Source organism: Heptranchias perlo, chromosome 6 (genome assembly GCF_035084215.1).
Source record: "Heptranchias perlo isolate sHepPer1 chromosome 6, sHepPer1.hap1, whole genome shotgun sequence".
NCBI lineage: Eukaryota > Metazoa > Chordata > Chondrichthyes > Hexanchiformes > Hexanchidae > Heptranchias > Heptranchias perlo.
In genome coordinates, this window is record NC_090330.1 from 16,675,873 (window position 1) to 16,700,919 (window position 25,047).

Sequence of the window (25,047 nt, forward strand, 5' to 3'; positions counted from 1 at the left end):
AAAAATCACTGACCTCTGCAAAAGAATACCATATATAATAAAACTTTAAAACTAAAAATACGTTAAAAAAGGGGGAAAAAAAGTTTCTCTGAAGCACCATCAATAAAATATTCCATAAGGAAAAGTAACAGGGTCACACAAGGTCGTGCACATTTAATTGAAAGAAATAGTGAGTCAAATTCTGTAGGAGGGAGTTGCATTTACTCAGTGAGTTGCTTTGCTGCCACCAGCTGGAATGCGAGTTTGAATAAAGTTGTGTGAAACAGCAATGGCGGCGCCCAGTGCGAGGAGTTGGAGTTGGTTGGCGCCGCTCGCCATCGGTGTGACCTTGTTAAAGTGTCTGCTCATTCCTGCTTAGTAAGAGTTGCCTCAGGCCCGGGCCTTTATCTTTAAACTCGTTTCGATTTTTAAAAATTTTTATTTTTCACCGCACGGCCGGGTCGGAGGAGGGGCGGGGCCTGTAGATGCAGTTACCACATTTACAGGCTGATGTTCTGTTGCTTTTAATGGGACTTTCACCGAATGTTACTGAAAACGAAGCAAAATGTATTAAGGGTTATCTTTTAACGCTAAGATTAAATGTCAGACGTTGTAAGAAATGTATGCAATAATTTGTCGGGATCAGATTACAAATCCGATTTTTTTTGGCTGGATCTCTTTCCCCCCCCCCCCCCCCCCCTTTCCAGGAGCAGTAAATTGCTGGGATACAGTACCAGGTGCTGGGTACCCTCCGGTACTTTGCCCAAATGAGCACTCATCAATTCTGCACCATTACTTAAATCGGGGGAAGGGGCAGAGAGAGATACAGGTTCACTGTTTAGCCCAGTCTTCTCCACACAAACATACGCTTGCCACGAAGGTGTCATTGGATATTAACTTTTTCTCCCTAGCTGAGGGGCTAATTAGGAACATGGGAACAGGAGTAGGCCATTCAGCCCCTTGAGCCTGTTCTGCCATTCGATGAGATCATGGCTGATTTGTGGCCTAACTCCATGTACCTGCCTTAGCCCATATCCATTAATACCTTTGGTTAACAAAAATCTATCACTCAGATTTAAAATTAACAGTTGAGCTAGCATCAACTGCCGTTTGCGGAAGAGTCCCGAACTTTACCACCCTTTGCGTGTAGAAGTGTTTCCTAACTTCACACCTGAAAGTCCTGGCTCTAAATTTTAGGCTATGTTCCCTAGTCCGAGACTCCCTAACCAGCAGAAATAGTTTCTTTCTATCTACCCTATCATTTCCCCTTAATATCTTGAAAGCTTCAATCAACCACCACCTTCTCAAGGGCAAGTAGGGATGGGCAACACCCACATCACATGAATTATTTTTTTTTAAAAATCACCCATTAATCTTATAAATTCCAGGGAATACAACACTAGTTTGTGTAATCTCTTCATAATTTAACCCTTGGAGTCCAGGTATCATCCAGGTAAGTCTACACTGCACTCCTTCCGAGGCCATAATATCCTTCCTAAGGTGCGGTGCCCAGAATTGAACACAGTTCTCCAGGTGTGGTCTGACCAGGGCTTTGTATAGCTGTAATATAACTTCTATCCCCTTGTGTTCTAGTCCTCTAGATATAAAGACCAGCATTCCATTAGCCTTTTTGATTATTTTCTGTACCTGTCCATGACATTTTAATGATCTATGTACATGGACCCCTAATTCTCTTTGGAACTCCACTCTTTCAAGCTTTTCACCATTTAGAAAGTACTCTGACCTATCCTTTTTAGGTCCAAAGTGGATGACCTCACACTTGCCTACATTTAAATCTATTTGCCACAGTTTTGCCCATTCACTATTAATATCTGTAATGTTATGCTTCCATCTACACTGCTTACGATGCTACCTATCTTAGTGTCATCAGCAAACTTGGATATCTGGCTCTCTATCCAGACATGCAAGTTGTTAATAAATACAGTGAATAGTTGAGGCCCCAACACAGATCCCTGTAGGACACCAATAATCACATCCTGCTAATTTGAGGACCTGCCCAATATCCCTACACCCTGTCTCCTGCCACTCAGCCAATTTCCTAACCAGGTCAATAATTTGCCCTCAATTCCATGAGCTTCAACTTTAGCTAACATTTTCTTATGAGGGACTTTATTGAATGCCTTCTAGAAGTCCATATAAACAACATCCATAGACATTCCCCTGTCCACTTCATTAGTCACCTCTTCAAAAAATTCAATCAAGTTCGACAGACATGACCTACCCTTTACAAATCTATGCTGGCTCTCTCTGATTAGCTGAAAATTTTCAAGGTGTTCAGTCACTATCCTTAATTATAGACTCTAGTAATTTCCCAACAACAGATGTTAGACTAACTGGTCTATAATTCCCTGGTTTCCCTCTCTCACCTTTCTTAAATAGCAGAGTGACATGCAATTTTCCAATCTAAAAGGAACAGTTCCTGAATTAAGAACTTTGGAAGATCTGGTCCTGGGGATTTGTCACTCTTCAGTGCCATTATTTTCTTCATTACTGTTAATTTGCTTATGTTAATTATGCTGAGGCCCCAGCCTGATTCACAATTAGTTTCCGGCATGCTGTCCTCTTCCTTTACTGTAAATACTGATGCAAAGTAATTATTTAACATGTCCACCATTTCCATATTTTTATTTACAGTATCACCATTATCAGCTTTTAAGGAGCCCACATTGCTCTTGACAGTCCTCTTTTTCCTAATAAATTGTAAAAACTTTGTGTTGATGTTGATATCCCTTGCAAGTTTCTTTTCAGACTCCCCTTTTGTAGCTCTCTGTTTTGTCACCCTTTGCTGTTCTTTGTATCTCTCAGTCAGCAGGATCTGTGTTATTTTTTGCATTTTTGTATGCTTTTTCCTTTTAGTTTTATGTTGTCCCTTACCTCTTTTGTCATCCATGGCTGTTTTTTTTGGCAAATAAAGCTCTTGCCCCTTAGGGGTGTAAACTGGTTCAGTATCACGTTAAATTCTATTTTGAACACCTCCCACTGATCTGTCGTTTTACCCATTAACAGATTTGCTTAGTTTACTGTTGACATTCTCTATCTCATGCCGCTGAAGTCAGCCTTACATAAATTTAGAATCTTAGTAGCTGATACGGGTTTCTCCCTTTCAAACACAACATTGAACCCGATAATATTATGATCACTATTAGATAAATGTTCACACACCGTTAGACTGTTAACTAAATCTGGCTCATTACTCACTATTAAATCTAATATGGCCTGCCCAGTCGTTGGTTCATGGATATGTTATTGCAGAAAGCTGTCCTAAACACACACAAAAAATTCACTACCTTTCTGACATGAGCTCATCCGTTTATCCCTATCAATATGAAAGTTAAAATTCCCCATTAAAACCATTCTACCTTTGCTACGTGCTTGTCTAATCTCTGCATTCGGCCACTTCACAGCTGCTACCAGGGGTCTATACACAACTCCCACTAAAGCCTTTAATCCTTTTCTATTTCTTAATTCTACCCATAAAGTCTCCACTGCCAGCTTACCTCTTGTTATATCCTCTCTCATCACTGAAGTAATTTTGTCCTTAATCACTAAGGCTACTCCCCCACCCCACCCCGGTTTCCCTGTCCTTCCTGTAGAGCTCATAACCTGGTATATTCAGTTCCCAGTCCTGACAGTCTTGCAGCCATGTCTCAGTAATGGCTACCATGTCGTACCCTCCAAGTTGAATTTGCACCTGTAAATTCATTCAATTTGTTCCTTATACTCCTGCCTTATGCATTTGTATAAAGAACACTTATTTGGGCCACACACCCTAACCTGTCCTTCTGCTCTAATGTTGTTTTTCTCACACATTCCTTATTTCTCCTAATTTAATTACTTTACATCTTTTAGTTTTCCCTTTTCCTGTATAATAATTAGAATAATTTCTGACTATCACTCTACTTTCTTTGTTTGTTTTAGAATTATTGTTTATACTACCTTTTCCACTTGAGCCCTCCCCCTGTTTACTAGTTTAAAGTCCTTGTGACCACCCTATTTATCCTTTCCGCAAAGACCCTGGTCCCAGCCATGTTCAGGTGGAGCCAATTCCAATTACAGCCCGTTACAGTTCCTTCCTGTCCCAGTACTGGTGCCAGTGTCCCATGAAATGGAATCCTTCTTTCCCACACCACTTCATCAGCCACATGTCCATCTCCCTTATCTGCTTATCCCTACACCAATTTGAAAACAAAGAGAGTAGAGTGATAGTCAGAAGTTATGCTTTAGGCACTACAGGTAAAGGGAAAACTAAAAGATGTAAAGTAATAATCCAGAGATCATAACCCTTGAGGTCCTGTTTTTTTATAAATTTAGTTCCTAGCTCCTGGTACACTCTGATCAGGACCTCTTGCCTACTCTTTCCTATGTTGTTGGTCCTAACATGGACCACAATGACTGGATCCTCCAATATCCTTTCAAGCCAGTTCAAGATTTCCCTCACCCTGGCACCAGGTAGGCAACATACCATGTGGGACTCTCAATCCTGCTTACAAAGGATGCTGTCTTTCCCCCTAATTATTGAATCCCCTACAACTACCACACTTCTCCTCTTCCTCCTCCATCCCCCCCCCCCCCAACCTCTGGACAGCCTCCTGCTCCAGGGTGCCAGGGTCAGCATTCTGGCTGTCTTTCTAACAGTCTTTAACCATAACCTCACAGGTAACAAGTACATTGTACCTGTTGGATAGGATCAGTTTCTGAGGATCCTCATTCTATATCTCACCTGGGTTCCCATTACTCTGTACACGATCGGTCACACCAATCCCATTCTGATCCTGTTCCTCTCTACGAGGTGTGGCCGAGGTCTAGAGCAAACTGTCCAGATACTCCTCCCCCTCCCTTGTGTTGGAGTGTCTCCAACACACACTCCAGCTCAATGACTCTGAGCTGGAGAGATTTGACGTGGAGACATCTACTGAAGATGTGTTTGCTCAGGACATTCTCGATGTCCACAAACTCCCACATACTGCAATCCAGACACACAACCTGCTCTGCCACATTTTAGTCTATATTTATTGAGAGATAATTACTTTTGGTTTGTTCTGGTCTGTTTTGGTTTTTTTTTTGCTTTTAAAAAATTTTTAGCACTGCCTTCCTCCTCTACACCAAATTCTCATGTTCCCACTCAGTTCATGATCTCTTTGCAATGCCCACTATGTACTTCAGCAGATAACCTTCTACTTTATACGCCTTTTGAGAACAGCAGTTATAACTGCTCAATCAGCTTCCAACTCACAGTAATTACCCTCTATCCAGGCAATCACTTACAGCTGTTTGACTGTTAACTGCCACTGACTTGCAGTTTCTGTTAACCGTTAACTAACTTGCAGTTTCTTTTAAAGTTTTAAGTTAAATTTTAAACTAAATTTTAATTTTAGTTTCAATTCACCCTCTACTTTACCAGAGTCCCACGCTCAGCAAATTCTCAAGTTCCCACTCAGTTCACGATCCACTCTCTTTGCGATGCCCACTCTGTCCCCTATTGCTACCCAGGCTGAGATTCATACATTGAGGAAGGCCATTCAGCCCATCGTAATGCATCTATCCAGAAAGACCCTACTTGGGACAAACTGGGGGTAAAAACATGACCTTTATGGTTTATATGACTCAGTATTACCCATCAAGCCATCTCCATCAAGATGCAGCCAGAAGGTTGCATCTTTAAACCAAAATGAGTGATTCTCACTCTAAATCAAGAATGAAGAACGTTTGCTTGTAACTTTGTACTCCATTTGTAGGAAATCCAGTAGTGTTAAAAATTAAATAGAGTATTTTAGCTACAGTGTTTCCTTGAGCCTTTCTGTAGTGAATTGTATCACATGTCAGTGTTTACAGTTCATTTAATTGATGTGCAGATGTTCTGCAGCAAAGTGTCTGACCATAAAGCGATAACAACTGATTATGTGTATTTATCATTTTAGCAGTCTTATTTGGGAAATGTACATCATCCATCTATTTCCATGAAATGCATAATTATTATTTGATTATTTCATTTGTAGTCATTCAACAGACTTTGAAGTCCACAGAAACTGGCTGGCAATTACTCACAGTTTACCTGTTTCACAGTGGTATTATGAAGTAAGTCTTTCTAATTTAAGGGTAGCTCTCATGATGTGTGAAGGATGAAGGTGTGCTGTGTCCAAGATAATTCAATCATGCCTGTAGATAATCCTTTCAGTCATGAGATGGATATGGATGAGGAAGGCTATTCAGCCCGTTTTAATTGATGCATTTAGAAGACCTACAGGCTCGCCCATCCCTGTAGATAATCCTTTCAGTCATGAGATGGATATGGATGAGGAAGGCTATTCAGCCCGTTTTAATTGATGCATTTAGAAGACCTACAGGCTCGCCCATCATAGCATCCAATTGTTTGTTAAATGTTACCAGACTTTTTTTTTCTCCAGTAGTACAGAATTTCTGTATTCTTGATTTAATGAAAAAATAATTCCGTACTGTTAATTTTTAAAAAATCTGTATATTTAGATTTATTGTAGACATTCCTGCAAAAAAAAATATTACTATTCACCCATAAATCGTACTTAGGTTATTCTATAAACAAATTGTAACAAAATCTGTCTGTCTTACCACCTCTCTGTAAAAAAAAAACCTTTTTACAGAAGCCTGTTAACAATGATTTCAGTTGAACCTGTGATGGAAGATGGATTAAAATTTGAAAAACAAAAATTTAAGTGGGTAAGGGGAAAGGGCAGGGAAATGGGAGTCAAGGGATAGCTCTTTTCAGAGAGCCACCACATGCACAGTGGGCCAAATGTATGGCTTTCTCCTGCATTGTAACATTGTATAAGACCACCGACAGTAATAGCTTTCTACAGAAATATCCATCAGCAAGAATAGTTATTGTACCAAAATCCACTAAATGCTGTATGTGTCATAATATTAGCTTGACTTCAGTAAATGTCATCTTTTAGTTTATCCAAAATGCTGAATTGTAAATGCAAATAATTAGGTAAAATGTAATATTTATTTTGTTCTCTCTATTACCCCTCCTCCTTCTGCACCCCAAATCTAGGCAACTTCAGAATGGACTTTGGATTATCCACCATTTTTTGCATGGTTTGAATACCTATTTTCCCTCGTTGCGCAATATTTTGATAAGGAAATGCTGATTGTCCAGAACCTTAATTACGCCAGTAACGCAACAATCCTATTTCAGCGACTTTCAGTCATCCTCACGGATATAGTATTCATTTATGGAGTAACAGAGTATGTCTTAATATTACCTTTATATTTATTGTAAAAATTAACCTATTCTTTATTGGCTGTATAGCAAGTATGTAAATGTTCATATTTCCATTTTGATAAGTTGAGCATCAGTAATTATAAAGAGTATCTGTAAAACCACCAGCTCTGAGAAATGAAGGATCACTAGAAGTTTAAAGTGCTGATTTAAAACAAATATTTCCCTGTCCTCTCCTGAAGGTGCTGTCTCTTTTGGGGTATGGCTGCATGGTTACTGGCAGTCCTCTGCTACCGTGCCCAAGTGGCCATTCCTCATCTTTTGTGCCAGTAGTCTATTCAACCATGGAAGAGAGTTTCTTAATCATAGTGAAGCCCAATTGTGTCCTCATCTGATGTCCACATGTGCACTTTCCAGCAGGGATCATCCCAGTGATGTAGCCAATTGTAGTACCCCAACCACTGCCCAGGCTGAGATCAGCAAACTTGGCATATATGGGATTGAACTCTGGGACCTTCCTGGCCTGTATGGCTCAGTATCACACTGGGCAATGCATTAACCACTAACCTGTTTGGAGGAGCTCCATTTTAATTGTTTATAATCACGTCAGGTCAGCCAGCAATGTGTCTGCTCAACTTTCAAACAAAGTTGTAAGCTTAGTCCCAAAGAGTGTCTGGCACTCCAACTCATTTATTATATCTCAGTTGGGAGCATTCTGTCGGCACTTGGCCAGATGATTTGAAAGAAAAAGCTAACAAAAGACAAATTTATGACTCCACTGCTCATCACAGCTGATGAGAACTGTGTATCTCATCCAGACCCCTGTGACATGGGGATGTGGATGAAGGTTATCAATATAAGGAGACTAATCGGCAACCATTGTTTTAAATACTATCTAATAATGATCCTCCGCTCTCGAGTTACTAGTCACAGTTACGCTGTTAACGGAGAAATTGGGTAAACCCCTGGCATTTCCTACCCTATGTAGTTTCGATGTACCCAGCAGCCAGTTAAAGAGTATAGTTGTTGGAAGGTTGAGAGCTGGTCATCATCTCTCTTACCTGAGAATGGTGCACGCCCAGGGACAGGTCAATGGACAAGGAGAAAAATACCAAGTACATTAATTGATATATTCTCACCTTCAAAAATGTATTTACAGGGCTCAATTTCCAAACTAAAAAAACGGGTGAGTTGGGGGTGGGGCACTTAAAATTGTCACCATTTCAGACCCACCTCCAACCCGCCCATTTCCGGTTTTCACCGGGATGGGATGAGGGGCGGGCGACCAAACAGCTCCCAGGAGGCGGGTCGGCCTTAAAACCTTTCAAGGAGACTTCAGGCCTCCATTTTTCACCAATTCCCGATTTCAACCTGGGGGGGGGGGGGGGTCGGGATTCTCGGGCCTTCTGTCTTACGCCTCATGAAAGGAGCTGAGAACGCCCGAGACTAACAGGTAGGTGCCGAGAAAGGCACAGTTTGTGGGCCTGGAGGAGCAGGACTGCCTCCCCCAGGCCCAAGAAGACTACATGTACCAACTGCCCCCCCCCCCGCCCCGACCAATCTGATTGCGGACCCCTGACCCCCAAACGCCAACCCCCGATGTTGAACACACTGACCCCGATCCTTCCCCTCCGCCGCCCGATCCTCCTCCTCGCACCGCCCCCCGCCGCCCCGGTCTCTGCTCCTCCCCCCGCCGCCCCGGTCTCTGCTCCTCCCCCCGCCGCCCCGGTCTCTGCTCCTCCCCCCGCCGCCCCGGTCTCTGCTCCTCCCCCCGCCGCCCCGGTCTCCGCTCCTCCCCCCGCCGCCCCGGTCTCCGCTCCTCCCCCCGCCGCCCCGGTCTCCGCTCCTCCCCCCGCCGCCCCGGTCTCCGCTCCTCCCCCCGCCGCCCCGGTCTCCGCTCCTCCCCCCGCCGCCCCGGTCTCCGCTCCTCCCCCCGCCGCCCCGGTCTCCGCTCCTCCCCCCGCCGCCCCGGTCTCCGCTCCTCCCCCCGCCGCCCCGGTCTCCGCTCCTCCCCCCGCCGCCCCGGTCTCCGCTCCTCCCCCCGCCGCCCCGGTCTCCGCTCCTCCCCCCGCCGCCCCGGTCTCCGCTCCTCCCCCCCCCTGCCCCGGTCTCCGCTCCTCCCCCCCCCCCCTGCCCCGGTCTCCGCTCCTCCCCCCCCCCCTGCCCCGGTCTCCGCTCCTCCCCCCCCCTGCCCCGGTCTCCGCTCCTCCCCCCCCCTGCCCCGGTCTCCGCTCCTCCCCCCACCCTGCCCCGGTCTCCGCTCCTCCCCCCCCCTGCCCCGGTCTCCGCTCCTCCCCCCCCCTGCCCCGGTCTCCGCTCCTCCCCCCCCCTGCCCCGGTCTCCGCTCCTCCCCCCCCCCCTGCCCCGGTCTCCGCTCCTCCCCCCCCCTGCCCCGGTCTCCGCTCCTCCCCCCCCCTGCCCCGGTCTCCGCTCCTCCCCCCCCTGCCCCGGTCTCCGCTCCTCCCCCCGCCGCCCCGGTCTCCGCTCCTCCCCCCGCCGCCCCGGTCTCCGCTCCTCCCCCCGCCGCCCCGGTCTCCGCTCCTCCCCCCGCCGCCCCGGTCTCTGCTCCTCCCCCCGCCGCCCCGGTCTCTGCTCCTCCCCCCGCCGCCCCGGTCTCTGCTCCTCCCCCCGCCGCCCCGGTCTCTGCTCCTCCCCCCGCCGCCCCGGTCTCTGCTCCTCCCCCCGCCGCCCCGGTCTCTGCTCCTCCCCCCGCCGCCCCGGTCTCTGCTCCTCCCCCCGCCGCCCCGGTCTCCGCTCCTGCCCCCGCCCCCCTGGTCTCCGCTCCTCCCCCCGCCCCCCGCCCCCCCGGTCTCCGCTCCTCCCCCCGCCCCCCCGGTCTCCGCTCCTCCCCCCGGCCCCCCGGTCTCCGCTCCTCCCCCCGCCCCCCCGGTCTCCGCTCCTCCCCCCGCCGCCCCGGTCTCCGCTCCTCCCCCTGCCGCCCCGGTCTCCGCTCCTCCCCCTGCCGCCCCGGTCTCCGCTCCTCCCCCCCCCCCCCCCCCGGTCTCCGCTCCTCCCCCCGCCCCCCCCCCCCCCCCCCGGGTCTCCGCTCCTCCCCCCGCCCCCGGTCTCCGCTCCTCCCCCCGCCCCGCCCCCCCCCCCCGGTCTCCGCTCCTCCCCCCGCCCCGCCCCCCCCCCCGTCTCCGCTCCTCCCCCCGCCCCCCCCCCGGTCTCCGCTCCTCCCCCCCCCCCCGGTCTCCGCTCCTCCCCCCGCCCCCCCCCCCCCCCCCGGGTCTCCGCTCCTCCCCCCGCCCCCGGTCTCCGCTCCTCCCCCCGCCCCGCCCCCCCCCCCGGTCTCCGCTCCTCCCCCCGCCCCGCCCCCCCCCCCGTCTCCGCTCCTCCCCCCGCCCCCCCCCCCCGGTCTCCGCTCCTCCCCCCCCCCCCCGGTCTCCGCTCCTCTCCCCCCCCCCCTCCCCTGGTCTCCGCTCCTCCCCCCGCCCCGCCCCCCCCCCCGGGTCTCCGCTCCTCCCCCCGCGCCCCCCCGGTCTCCGCTCCTCCCCCCCGCCCCCCGGTCTCCGCTCCTCCCCCCGCCCGCCCCCCCCGGTCTCCGCTCCTCCCCCCGCGCCCCCCCCCCCCCCCCCGGTCTCCGCTCCTCCCCCCGCCCCTTCCCCCCTCCCCCCGCCCCTTCCCCCCTCCCCCCGCCCCTTCCCCCCTCCCCCCGCCCCTTCCCCCCTCCCCCCGCCCCTTCCCCCCTCCCCCCGCCCCTTCCCCCCTCCCCCCGCCCCTTCCCCGGCCCGACCCCGCCCCCGTTCCTCCTCCGCCCCCGTTCCTCCCCCCACTCCGATCCTCCCCCTCAATGACCGCAGACCCCCGCCTCCGTGCTCCCCCACTCCGATCCTCCCCCTCAATGACCGCAGACCCACGCGATGACCCTCAATCCTGACCCCCCCCTGTGACTGACCCCCGAGCCCATCCCCCATGATGCACAACCCCGTGCCAACCTGTGTCCACCCATGCGCCTGTGCCCATCCATGCCTCTTGTCCACCCATGCACCCTGTGCCCACCAATGCCCACCCTTGCTATTTGCTACCATCACTCTCACTGTCTGCACAGTTACTGTAGTTAGAAAGCAATTCAACACATGATCCCAGAGATGAAAGATGTTTGTAAAACCACTGCACTATCTGGTTTTCAGTAGAAAAAGAAATGGAAAATGTATAGTCAATAAGCATATTTTTATTTGTATTATTTTAAAGGTGTTGTAAGTGTGTAAATAGAACAAAGGAATCAAAGGAAATAATGGAGAGACCAGCTTTCATACTTGCAGTGCTGTTACTTTTGAACTTTGGATTGTTGATTGTTGATCGTATCCTTACATTATAAAGTACATCTTTTAAAACAACTATTGGGTAATATTTTATAAATTCTAATGCTTTAAGTGTGGCTTCATTTTCTCGCCATGGTGAAAATCACTGTTAGTTTTAGTCAGTGAATATGATGTATTTTAACTTATATTAATTTATAATACTTTAGTCTCATCCATAATGTTAGACACTGGGTTTATTTCTCTCTGAAATACCACACACCAGCTGGAGATGCTATTTTAGCAGCAGCTACAGGACAGTTATTTTTCTTTATTTATCTGGTAGTTTTGATATCTTTATTGCATACAAAGATGTGGTATCACTTGCTAAATTAGTAATTGTGAATGTTTTTAATGATATCTTGACTAATAGCATTGCTATGTGGTGCCAAGGAATGATGGGACATTGTGACTTACACAGAATCCCCGATACTGCCAAGTTCCCAATCAGAAGCCACTTTGGAAAGGTGCTTTCCACAGGGTCAGAGTTTAGAGGGAGATTCACCCTGAATGACATTGGCAGAGGCCGGAGAGCAGGTTGTCGGACAACCATTCTCAGATTGTGCATGACATGGGGAGAACTGAGAAAGAGGAAATGTTGCCTTTGTTTAAAAAAAAACCTGTGCGTTTATATGTATGTCTCTCTCTCAACTCTCTCACACACATGCACACAGTATTATTCCTTAATTCATACCTAGATATTCACTTTCAGTACAATGGGTTCTTATTTGGTTTGATGCTTCTTTCCGTTGCAAGGATGTTTCAGGTAATTTGGGAAATTCAGTATAATAACTAATAAATAATTTAATGCTATTCCGTTCAATGCTTGCTCATGGTATACGTCAATCACAGAAATGTGAGCAGATTTAATGCTCAGCAATGTTAGAAAACAACAAAAAGGCCTCAGTAATGCGATATTTGAAATATTTGATTTTATTACAGGGAAGACATTTGGAAAGTGCTTTACTCTTTGCAGTCCTGCTGAACTTTAAGCACATTTTTCTTTATGTGGCTCCTGCCTATGGTATTTACCTGCTACGTTCATACTGCTTCACTGAGAACAAACTAGGTATTGTAAAAAAAATTTACAATTTAAGAAAGAGTGTCACTTCATTAACTGAATCTTTGAGTCCTTTAGTAGATTTTCAATTGTAAAATGAAAATCATGGAACAATTACAGGGATTGGTGCCCGGGAGAGCTGAAGAAGGAGAAAAAATAGCAGAGAGTGGAGTAGAAAATAATATTAAAACATGTGTGTTCTTTGTGAAATGATCACAAGATAATTACAGATGAGGAAGGCCCATCTTAGTTCATCCATCCAGAATGATCCCGAAGTCCCCCCGTTGCAGCATCCAACTGTTTCTTGGTATAGCGGTTTGATACAGCTGAGTGGCTTGCTAGGCCACCTCAGAGGGCAGTTAATTATAATTAGTTTTAGAAATGCACAGAAATCGTGATTGTGATCATAATATCCAGGACGAGTATTCAAAAAGCTGAATGTTTAATTGCTGCGAATTTGTATTCCTAAGTCTTTTTTAAAATCATTGTGCTTCTTTGTATAAGCTAAGTTTTTCATTTTGTCTTCCAGCATTACGTTCATTCTCTCTTTTTTTAAAGTGGAGTCTTACCATCAGAACCCCTTTTACTCTTAGACTGCTGACAGGTTCAGGAAAATTCCTGTCTCTCTGGGACAGCCAGTTTTGCTTGTTTTCAGCTCATGCAGCCTGATACTACAGTTGAAACAAATATTAACATGGAAATTTCAACACAAGTATTTTTCCTCAACTTCATTGGCCATTTGCAGTAAAGCATTCCAGATCCTCATAACTTTTTGTGTGAAAATATTCTTTCTATTCTCCCCTATATACTTTTAGTACTAATTCTGAGTTTAATTCCTCTTTTTTACAAATTTTCTGACCAATAATATTACTGTAATGAAGCTCCTTAAAAGTCAAGAATGGCTTTATTTCTGTAACATCATTTTTCCTAATCCTAATATTGGGGTTAAGAAAAAAGGGGATGAGTAAACTTGAGCTCTTAAGAGTTTCTTTTTCTGTTAATCATTAAACTGTTTTGATTGTTAATTCAGCTGTCTGACATTCAGCCATGGTAACCTGTTAAAACTGACAACCCAGTGTCACCAGTCTGTGTTTATATAAAAGTAATTTTAAAAAATCAACTGAAATGGATAGAACAAAAAAAAGGGAATTTAATCACAAGTTTTGGAACTGTCTGATTTTGTTAAGGGGTATTGATGGTGAATATTAGAAAGTTTAAATTACTGCATATTATTTATTTTGTCCGGCTTGTAATTAATGAAATATTTTCTTTTGTAATATCCTAAAATCATAGATTGTCATTATTGTTTCTTGTGTTTATTTTTAAGATGGTTCTATCCAGTGGAGGAGTTTCAGCTGTTCCCGTCTTTTTGCCTTGGGATTTATAGTCTGTTCTGTTTTTGCTGTTTCATTTGGGCCCTTCGTAGCCATGGTAAAGATGAGTTTGATAAATGTTTCAGATTCAGTAAATTTATCAAAGTGAATTTAAAGCACTGTATTCTGTACTTTATATTTTACTATGTTTGAGATGTAATTTTGATGTACACTGATTCCTATTGAGCACAGTTTTTTAATATAGGGGCCGATTGTGCAGATCTGTCGCAGTGTCAGAAAATTTTGATGTCAGCTCATTATCATATCTGTAATATGTTCCCTGCGGACATTAGCCCAAGAGCAGAAAGCATGCTTGATGTATTGGGGGATATCTGGAGCAACTCTTAAAGGGCTGCTGAAAAAAATTACAAGGATGCAGCCACTTAAAGGTCAGTGGCTGCGTGTGGGGGCAAAAATTATTTTGGCCTTTCTGAAGGCTGTTTACAGGGAAAGAAACTGGCAGACAAAAGTCGAGGGAGGTACTAAATAGAGTCTTTGGGCAAGTGGTAGAGGTCGCAGCAACAGACTCACTATCGTGGGTGGGTGAAGTTGACCTGCTACTGCATGAGGTGGGTAGAAGAAAGGTTGCTTTATTTGGCACTCCAGGACACCCTCCCAAAAAGCAGCATTGCATTATGCCTGGAAAGGGGTAGCAGCCATGTTGAAGGCTGTGTACATTACCTGCGGGACTTGAGATTAGAGGTGGGAGAAGACACCATGCTTTAGGGAACCTGGCATGGTAAGATTACCTAACAGCATCATGTAGAAGGTAAATGATCCAAGAACGTATGTCACAAAGAGTTGCCTGTCAACCTGTTTCACATTTACTGCTCGCCCATGCCAAGCCCTCATATATCCTCACAGCTCATGATAAGAATACAAGAAATAGGAGCAGGAGTAGGCCATATGGCCCCTTAAGTCTGCTCCACCATTCAATAAGATCATGGTTGATATTTTACCTCAACTCCACTTTCCCACCCTATCCCCATATCCCTTGACTCCCTTAGTGTCCAAAAATCTATCGATCTCAGTCTTGAAAATACTCAACGACTGAGCATCCACAGCCCTCTGGGGTAGAGAACTCCAAAGATTCACAACCCTCTGAGTGAAGAAACTTTTCCTCATCTCGGTCCTAAATGGCCGACCCATTATCTTGAGACTATGACCCCTAGTTCTAGACTCTCCAGCCGGGGGATCCAGCCTCTCAGCATCTACCCTGTCAAGTCCTCCAAGAATGTTATACGTTTCAATGGGATCACCTCCCATTCTTCTAAACTCCAGAGAATAAAGGTCCATTCTACTCAATCGTCCCTCATAGGACAACCCTCTCACCCCAGGAATCAATCTGGTGAACCTTCGTTGCACCCCCTTTAAGGCAAGTATATCCTTCCTTCGATAAGGAGACCAAAACTGTACACAATACTCCAGGTGTGGTCTCACCTAAGCCCTATTTAATTTCAGCAAGACCTCCTTACTCTTATACTCCAACCCTCTTGTAATAAAGGCTAACATACCATTTGCCTTCCTAATTGCTTGCTGCACCTGCATGTTAACTTTTTGTGATTCATGTAGAAGGATACCCAAATCCCTCTGACTACCAACATTTTCATACTTCAGCAAGGCACACATTTAAATTGCAAATTACAATTGAAAGCTTTGGCATGTTGACATCCTCCAAGTGGTGAGTGTTGATGACGTCATCAGGGAGAAGTGGCTTGAAGCAGCTACTGAATTGGACAATGTGAGATCTCAAGAACTGTTGTATTAACAAGATTGCTGAAACAATGGAGATTAATTGCTGTATCTTTACTAATGTGAATTCAGCTCCTTTACTGTTCATTTTGACCCAGTGACAATGAAGGAACGGCGCTATATGTCCAAGTCGGGATGGTATGTGACTTGGAGGGGGACTTAGAGGTGATGATGTTCCCCTGCATCCGCTGCCCTTATCCTTCTAGCTGGTGCTGCCGAAGGAGAATTGGCGTCTTGCCTGTAGTGCATCCTATAGATAATACGAATTGCAGCCACGGTACACTGGTAGTGGAGAGCATGGATATTTAAGCTGGCAGATGGGGTGCCAATCAAGCGGACTACTTTGTCCTGGATGGTGTTGAGGTTTATGAGTTTTGTTGTAGCTGCATCCATCCAGGCAGTAGAAAGTATTCCATCACAGATCACACTTCTGACTTGTGCCCTGTAGGTGGGGGAGGGGCTTTAGGGAGTTAGGAGGTGAGATGAGCCACTCACCCCAGAATACCCAGCCTCCGACCTGCCCATGTAGCCATAGCAGTTTTTTTGTGGCTGGTCCAGTTGAGTTTCTGGTCACTGGCAACGCCCCCCCCCCCCCCAAGGATGGTGATGGTGGCGGATTCAGTGATGGTAATGCCATTGAAAGTCAAGGGGAGGTGGTTAGGCTATCTTGTTGGAGATGGTCATTGCCTGACACTTGTGTAGCGCGAATGTTACTTCTAATATCCTGTCTACTATGTCCTCTCCAGTGTCACTTGCCTCTCTCCAGTTCCTGGTTGCCTCTCCGGCTTCTGGTCTTTCACCCATTTCTCTCTTGTTTTATATTTTCCACACTGTCAGTATACATTAGAATTAGATTTCTCATTTTTGGGGAACCTTGATGGGGCATCTTATGCCTAGGTGATAAATTGATTTCAGATATTTTTTGGCTGGTAGGTAGGGGTGGGTATTATACATGGTACCATGTATATGACAGAGAAGATGTAAAACAAAAAATACAGAAGAATGATAGCTTTCATTATAATTTTTTTTTAACAATTTGATTTTTAATAGGGTTGATTGATGGCAAGATTTGTTTATTGTGAAATGAGAGATTAATTGAAGGGATAATTACAGAGTTCTTTATATGGAAAGGAGGGTATAGGGCTATAGTTGAAATTATATTGGAATAGTTGCACCATGTCGTATGATCCCGATGTTATACCTATTGGGCTACATATCAGGATATGTTTAATTTGAAAGTAAGTACAGCAATGATTTAAAATTAATTCTAACATTTCAAACGTCAAGTAATGTACCAGGACTTTAATTAAAAACATACTTAAAAACATATTAAAAAAATTTCGGTGCTAGAATATAAAATGCCCCAAGCTGTTTAATAAATGATGTTTGTTTCTTTCTCAGGGTCAGCTGCCTCAGGTGCTTGCACGACTTTTCCCCTTCAAGCGAGGTCTCTGTCATGCATATTGGGCCCCAAATTTCTGGGCTCTGTACAATGTGGTGGACAAAGTACTGTCTGTCATTGGTACGATTTAGTTGAATTTATTGAACATTTAATACATAAGAATCTACGGCATTTAACACACTGGCCTCCAAGACATTTGGCTGACAATAGTGGAAACTAATTCTTTATCTGAATTTTGAAAACTAAAAATAATCCCAGAAATTATATTTTCATAGTTCAGATATTTACCAGATCTGAGTTATTTATATCTGCTGCTGGTGAACTTTCTGTCACTGGCACATTAAATTCTTTTATAAGACAAAAAGCTTGTTCCAAATAGCTGACCGATAACTTTTATTTACTGCTACAGATGTAAAATTACAACTGCTGGATCCTGCCAAGATTTCAAAGGCATCAATGACAGGAGGCTTAGTGCAGGAGTTCCAGCATGCAGTCCTACCTTCTGTATCACCATTCACAACTTTGGTCTGTACTTTGTTCTCAATAATGGTTAGTACCAGCATATGCTTTCCAAATAATTCCACGTTCAATAAAACGTGAGTCAGTTATTCTTAATATTCTTTGGTCTTTATTTTCTTTTTTGCTTTTGGCTGATGCACAGATAGTAAATGTTCACTTGATGAGATGAGTTTCCTAGGTTTGTAATGATTTGCAGCTCTTAAAGCTGAATGCAGGTGCGAGTGTTTTGTCATGTGCAATATGGCTAGTAGAGAATATTATCTGGTTACTACTTCAGTTATTAACCAATTTCTTACACCTCTACGCATCTTTTGTTTCAAGCCTGCTATTCTCCATCTTTGGCTAAGACCTCGAGGACCTAGAGGATTCCTTCAGTGCCTGATCCTTTGTGCATTGGGGTCGTTCATGTTTGGCTGGCATGTACATGAAAAGGCCATCCTCATCGCTATATTGCCTTTGAGGTATTTTAAATTAATTGGCTTAGTGATGTTGTATAATAGTACTTTATGTAATATCAATAATGGGGATTCTACTATAATGTCATAAGCAGAAATAATCTACTATGGTAGTTAAATTAGACCTGGACATGAGCAGTCCAGGAGCCGCATGTCCGAGCTGCATGCCCAAGTCACTGGCAATCCACCCCTTGAAGCCCAGGCAACTCAATCCTATTTTCACTTATATTCCTTATTTGCTGGTTTGACCTTTGTGTTTTGTGAACCTGGAGGTTTGGGTGTTTGTAGCACTGTTGCCTCATTGGTGAATAAATCTTAAATCGAAACACCAAGGTCTGCTAGTTTTAACAACTCAAGATATATGCTAATTAATGGAAACATGGATTTCAACTTTGTAAGTGGCCTTCTGGGCTTCATGTTACTCAGCTACGTGACCCATGATTGGGCACTCCTGGGTTGTTACACTGTCCTTTTCACCTTTGGGACCTGGATTTAAATGAAGGCTAGACTATTAGGATGGAAATCTCTTCTCTCTGCTGGCTGTAAATGCATGAAATGAGTTTGGGCAATTCAGTCCAGTTCATAGAGGGCATAAGTAAAAACTGACCATAATTTTGCACTAAATTGTCAATTTAAATCAGTGAGGCAATATGCATGGCTGATTTGGGAAATTAAATTGTCATATTGGTGCTGTCAACCCTGCTGTGCCATTCAACAGTGTCTAAGCTTACATGTGAAGAAAGGACATTTGCTGAGGTACTGGAGAGACACCAGTGCCCCTGGAACCATATTATATACATATAATCAAAATTGTATTTGAGGAAAAAAATTTTTTTTGGGTGGAGTGTAAGTGCGAGTGCTTAAATCCACTTACGGGGCCATTCGATCGATCACTTCTCAAAACCAAACTAATATGTTTAGTATTACAATTTAAAATGGTAATGTTGCATAAAACCACAATAATAGATTTAGTATTGCTATTTAAAATGGTAAAATGGCTTAAAATCACAGTAATAGCTTTTAATATTTCTATGTAAGGATAAAGTTATTTTGGCATTCTCGTGTTGGTGCAAGACGGTTTGCAATGACTTGAAAGTAGCAATATAACTTGGGTGTCAGGTTGGCGATCCGACTCCTGAGCGCACAAAGCCAGAGTCTAAGTGCTCAAAGTTTGTACCATGTACAGTGTAATTCCAGCCCAGTGCAAAAATGCTCTTTAAAAGTGCACAGGTAGTCCATTGGATAGACTAGGACTTTATAGACTTGTTTTTCAATCTCACGCTGGCAGGTATTTTTAAATCTTTTCAAGAAAATAATTGCTCCTAACTTTATTCTTATAACATTAAGTAAAACTGGTGCTGGAAAATATTCTTCCTACAGGTGATGTAGTTTTTTTGCCAGTAATTTACAATGGTGCTGATGTAAATTGGTTATTCTGTGAAGTATTATGTTCATGTTGCAGTATTTTTATTTTAAATCCTTATAGTTTGTTTGCTGTGGAAGATAGAAAAGATGCTGGAATATACCTCATCTTGGTAACAACAGGACACCTTTCCCTCTTCCCACTGCTCTTCACAGGGCCAGGTAAGGATAAGATGCTCATTTACATTTAGAGGTACTTTTTTGTGTATGTACTAACCAAATCGATACATTTTATTTGCAATTGTTCCCTCGTGATAAGAATTATATGAAAATATCTTAAGTTTCCCTGACCAACTGGCTTTGCCTGGTAAAGTGCTAAGACAAACACACCAGAAGGTCCCAAGTTTGATTCCCAATCTCTGCTGAGTTTTCTGGTTTCATGCGAGGCCTCCTGTAGGCAGAGGGGAATAAATCAGCTAGGATTCCCACTTCTCATCGCGATCCAGTGATTCCTGCTGGAAAGTGTGCATGTGTCAATTTTGAAAGAGGACTAGGGCTAGATTGTGGTGTAATAGTCTACCAACACTCACAGTCTAGCCTCGAATGAGGTAACCCCAGCAAGAGTCAGTGCCTTCAGGAGAGAAGAAAAACACGCAATATTAAAAAATATATATGTACTCATTGGTTACCTCATTTGGGTGGTTAACAAATCATTGGACAACGGTTGATTTTTTTTCCTTTATGCTGTGTTTTTTTTCCCAAAATTATAGTTATTGCACCCACATTACTATCCCAGTTGAGAGTAACTAACTCAGCACAAACTAGATATCAAATCTGCAAACTTGCTTGTCTGTGTGATTTAGCACCGTGCAATCTGATGCTTTTACCAACAAAGCCACTTGAGCAGCCCCTACCCTAAATTTGACGTACATTAAAAGCAGACTCCTATAATCATATGCCTGTATGTGAGCTTCTCAACGCATTGTCTGCTTGTCTACTGTAATTGAAATTCTAGATATGTTTGAATTGCTAGTACAAAAAGTAATCAAAAAGGCTAATGTAATATTGGCCTTTATCTCAAGAGGGTTTGAATACAAAGGGGAGGAAGTTATACTTCAGTTGTATAGAGCCTTGGTCAGACCCTATCTGGAGCACTGCATTCAGTTTTGGGCACCGCACCTCTGGAAAGATATATTGGCCTTGAAGGGGGTACAAGTGCAGATTCACCAGAATGATACCGGGGCTGAAAGGATTAAATTATGAGGACAGGTTACATAAACCTGGTTTGTATTTCCTTGAGTTTAGATGGTTTAGGGCTGATCTAATTGAGATCTTTAAAATGATAGTAATTTGATGCGATAGATACAAAGAAACAATTTCCTCTGGTGGGGAATACAGAACAAGAGGGCAAAATCTTAAAATTAGAGCTGGGCCATTTTGGAGTGAAATCAGGAAGCACTTTATCACACAAAGGGTAGTGAAATTCTGGAAAACTTTCCCCCAAAACTGCTGTGGAAGCTGGGTTACTTAAAACTGAGATCAGTAGATTTTTGTTAGGTAAGGGTATCAAGGGATATGGATCAAAGGTGGGTAAATGGAGTTGAGGTACAGATCAGCCATGATCTAATTGAATGGCGGAACAGGCTTGAGGAGCTATGATGGACATGTACTATGGTGAGAATTTCAATCCAGAATGTTACTACGCTATTTGTCATTAACATAAACTGTAACTAGATTCCTGGAATAAATTTGATTGCTTTGGTAGTGACCTGGTGTACCCTTGTAATTAATTTTCCATGTGTGTATAAACATAGTAGCAAAGCAACATAGCTCAGAATTAAGTATGTTTCTTTCCTTCCCGCATACCGAGGTACCATTTCTAATGCAAAATCAGCCACAGGAAGGCTGCTGGTGGATGGTATATTCCACACTGCAGATATCATAGGGTAAATACACTGATCCTGTGCTCCCTGCAGGAGATGAACTCAATGGCAGAGAACTGGGGCTACAATTGTCTAGCCTTATCTCTGAATGGTGCTTCCTTCAAGCGCGACTCCTTGCTGGCAGTGTGGGACTGGTGAATTTACTCTTGTATGTCATGCATTATATTCAATGCTCTGCTTTTGATTTTGTATTTGCTTTTTTCCTTTATAGAGATGCCAATCAAATTCTGCCTCATGCTGCTGTTCACTGTATATAGTTTCTCTGCTCTGCGAGCTTTATTCAGGTGAGTTGTAATGTCTGTCCCTCTCTCCCTGGAAATCTACTCTGATCACTCTGATATAAGGGCAACATATAGTTCTATGTTATCAATTTAAATATTGTAATTACTGTTTAAATGGGAAGGAAAGGCTAGAGGGAGATGTTTTTTGTTCAAAGTACTTCCTGAATTTTATAACAACATTAATTTTCTATCCATATGAAGATCTTCAAATCATGTGTCAAATGTCCCTCTCTCTTGGGCTGTTAAGGTTATGTGACCAACAGGTGGCATCTCTGTGCATCTTGGAGCAGCTCCATATGAAACAGTAGACAGGGGTGGGAGAAATTACTTAAGACTGAAAATGTCCCCTTTTACCATCCTTCCCTTTTTGTCACTTTGTGCCTGAAGTGAGATTTGTTACTTCCTGTTAAAACAACACGTCAACTCCATGCATTTATTTATTTTTTGTCTTTTCTTTAAGTTGTTTCCCTTTTTATTACCATGTTCTTAGTTTACACACCATCCTTCGATGAAGTGTACAGGGGAGCTGATCCTGAGCCTCTGCCAGTGCTGTTCTTGATCCAGCTGATAGGCCCACTCGAGCACCCTGGGCGATTCACCTACTCTGTTTCTCTTCACTTCCTGCCCCCGACCATGGTTAAGTGCCCGATCTCCGCTCTGTGTCACTCCCTGATGGCACGGGTCTTTTCTTCTTATAAATATTATAGATGGGAATTAATGTAACCTGTCTAGATCAGTAAAATAGAGATTTATCCAGAATATGCTGTGACAGGTCCCAGTAGCTTCTCTTGGTTTCACATTTTGTTGGAGTATATCTAAAGCAATGTGCTATGTTGGACACTGACTGGGTCAGGTTAACTTCATCTTAAATAGCAATATGTATCTCAAATTGTTTCCAAAGCGACTCCAATAAAGTTCCAGATCACACTTAAATAATTTTGATTTCAAATGTTAAGCTTATTAAATTTAAAAAAGTATATATAGTAAGTCTAACTGAGTTTTTTACCTATCAGGAAAGAAGGACCACTTCTAAACTGGCCTGAATCCATCTACCTCAGCGGTCTTGTTCCCTTGCAAGTTATGTGTGAGATCATCTATCCCCTAACATCTTGGCAGCAGAGGTTTCCTTTTGTGCCACTGTTGCTCATCTCCGTATACTGTTCGCTAGGAGTTACCTACTCTTGGATTAAACTGTACATTTCAGTCCTGAGGGAGCTAGGGCCCGACAGGAAGATGAAAGCACAATAGTCGATGGACTAGTTTAAACATTTTATTTGGACTTGTGAATGCGTTATTAACTTGGAGTTACGATACAGGAATCATGGACACAATTCAGGAATCATGGACACAATTCAGGAATCATGGATATAATCCAGTATGAGGCCACCGCAGTTCTGATGTAGACCTTATTTTACTACAGCCTTTGAAAGCACTAATGCTGGGAGTGGCATGCTGTTTCAAATATGGACATGTTTTCAGTACCATTAATAATTGCGTGATATTGTGTCTGTGTTGATGTTTATTAATTTTACTATCCTGGTTAACTGTTTCCTGCTGATTAAAGATTTGTCCCTCTCCTGTGAATTATACATTTTCTTGTCATCCTACGCACAGTATGTCATTGGATGCTAAGTGCTTCCACTGTATTTTGTAATACAAAATTCTCTACATTTTGACTATTAATGTTAAAATTATATTGACAGTGAATTTTGAAACGATAAATCTGCATCACTCCTGTAATAACAGCATATACTGTGTTTTTTAAAGTAACAGTACACCCTGGACCTCCAAATGGTTATACAAGTCTAATCTCAGTTCAGTATTTTTAGTAAAGATCTATTGAAGTGTCAATAGTTAGGTTTTTTTTAAGGACCAAAAATATTTGTTATGAATACAACTTACATGTATGTTTACATTAACCTATGTGCATTGTGAATTATAAATGTAACATGGAAAGGTGTTTATTTAACAAGTACAAAATCCTGCAGGTGTACTTTGAAATGGAATCATGTTGGAGCAACTGCACTCCAAATTGTGAAAACAATTTGTTTAGTGCAGAATAAATTTATTTTCTTATTTGTATAAATGATTAGCAGTGAAAGTAGAAACACTTGATAAACATCTGGGATTGAATTATGTGAAATCATGAAATTCATTTATAATAACTTAGAAAGGAGATTGTTTGCATTTTTGATTGTTTCTGACCTCTATTTGCCTCAAATAACATAAAGTAGTGCTGGGACAAAGGGCCAAATGCAACATTTACCAGTGAGCCAGCAAAATGAAGAGGAACAGTGAGATTAGTGATTCTAAATTAAAGCCATAGAACTGAAGAGCTTGTGCTGAATTTGCACCTTAACCACTGTAGTTCTGATTTCAGCTGCAGATGTCAAAGGTTTGATATTCAAAATACTTCATTGTATTTTCTGAAAATAACTTTTCTATTTTTTGTCAGAATGTGCATCTTTTGTTATCCTCTGGCCGACCATCTTCAACTGCTTCATCAGTGACCTTCCCTCCATCATAAGTTCAGGAGTAGGGCTGTTTGCTGACAATTACACAGTGATAGCTCCATTCACAACTCATCCAATAATGAAGCAGTCCATGCCAGCCTACAACAGGACCTGGACAATATCCAGGCTTGAGCTGACAAGTGACAGTTCCATGCTACATAAGTGCCAGATAATGACCATCTTGCACAAGACAAAGCTCCCTCTGACCTTCAGTGGCATCACCGTCGCGAACTACCAATATCTTGGGGGGATCTGCATTGATGGAAGCTTAACAGGACCAGCCATATAAACATCACGTTATTGCATGGTTATTCATTTACCTCATGTAATTAAAGCCCAGACATTGCTGTTGGTGTGCTATTTGGGGGTTAACCGTGAATTACCAAGGTCTTTAGGAAAAATGTTGCTTGCCTGTTGGGCCCTAATATCACTGTTCTTAGCTGCAGATGTAAACTGTATGATCTCCAGAGTGCTCAGTGGGCTGTTCAATGGAGCATCAGAAATTATGATCTTGGACAGCAATGGTTAAATGACTTAAGCAGACACTTGAGCCCCTGCATACATAATGGGAGAGCAGGCCTGGGGGATTTTCAATCATTTTGCTGTTGAATAGATGCTGGGGAAGCAAGAATGGCACACTTCAATGATGAAGCACCTGACATCCTTATTTGTGAACTGTAGGAAAGGAGTCCTTCTGAACTTCCCAAATTCTGGCCAGTAATACTGAATTGTCACTGCCATAAACTTTTACGATGACAGCAATTTCTAGGCTGGTTATCGAAGGTGAAGACATTGTGATCCAGGATCTTTACCCAAATCTTAACCAGTTCTTTACCCAAACACACGGAACAGCCATGGGGACCTAATTTGCACCCCAATACGCCAACA

The 25,047-nt window shown here is 43.8% G+C and overlaps 1 protein-coding gene across 3 annotated transcripts; it reads left to right on the plus strand.

Moving 5' to 3' along the window:
- Positions 1-253: 253 nt before the first annotated feature.
- On the plus strand, positions 254-23,833 carry alg8 (ALG8 alpha-1,3-glucosyltransferase). Of its 3 annotated transcripts, XM_067985836.1 has the most exons (13): positions 254-357; positions 5,997-6,075; positions 7,031-7,224; positions 11,393-11,502; positions 12,198-12,265; positions 12,442-12,568; positions 13,887-13,990; positions 17,086-17,206; positions 17,496-17,635; positions 17,927-18,066; positions 19,547-19,644; positions 21,577-21,649; positions 22,660-23,833. In XM_067985836.1, the coding sequence occupies exons 1-13, from the start codon at positions 269-271 to the stop codon at positions 22,892-22,894; spliced, it is 1,578 nt and encodes a 525-aa protein (XP_067841937.1). In that variant the 5' UTR covers positions 254-268; the 3' UTR covers positions 22,895-23,833. The 3 variants fall into 3 exon arrangements, with proteins under 3 accessions (XP_067841937.1, XP_067841939.1, XP_067841938.1); XM_067985837.1 differs by lacking the exons at positions 254-357; positions 7,031-7,224 and having other exon boundaries at positions 6,003-6,075; XM_067985838.1 differs by lacking the exons at positions 13,887-13,990; positions 17,496-17,635; positions 17,927-18,066.
- Positions 23,834-25,047: the final 1,214 nt, after the last annotated feature.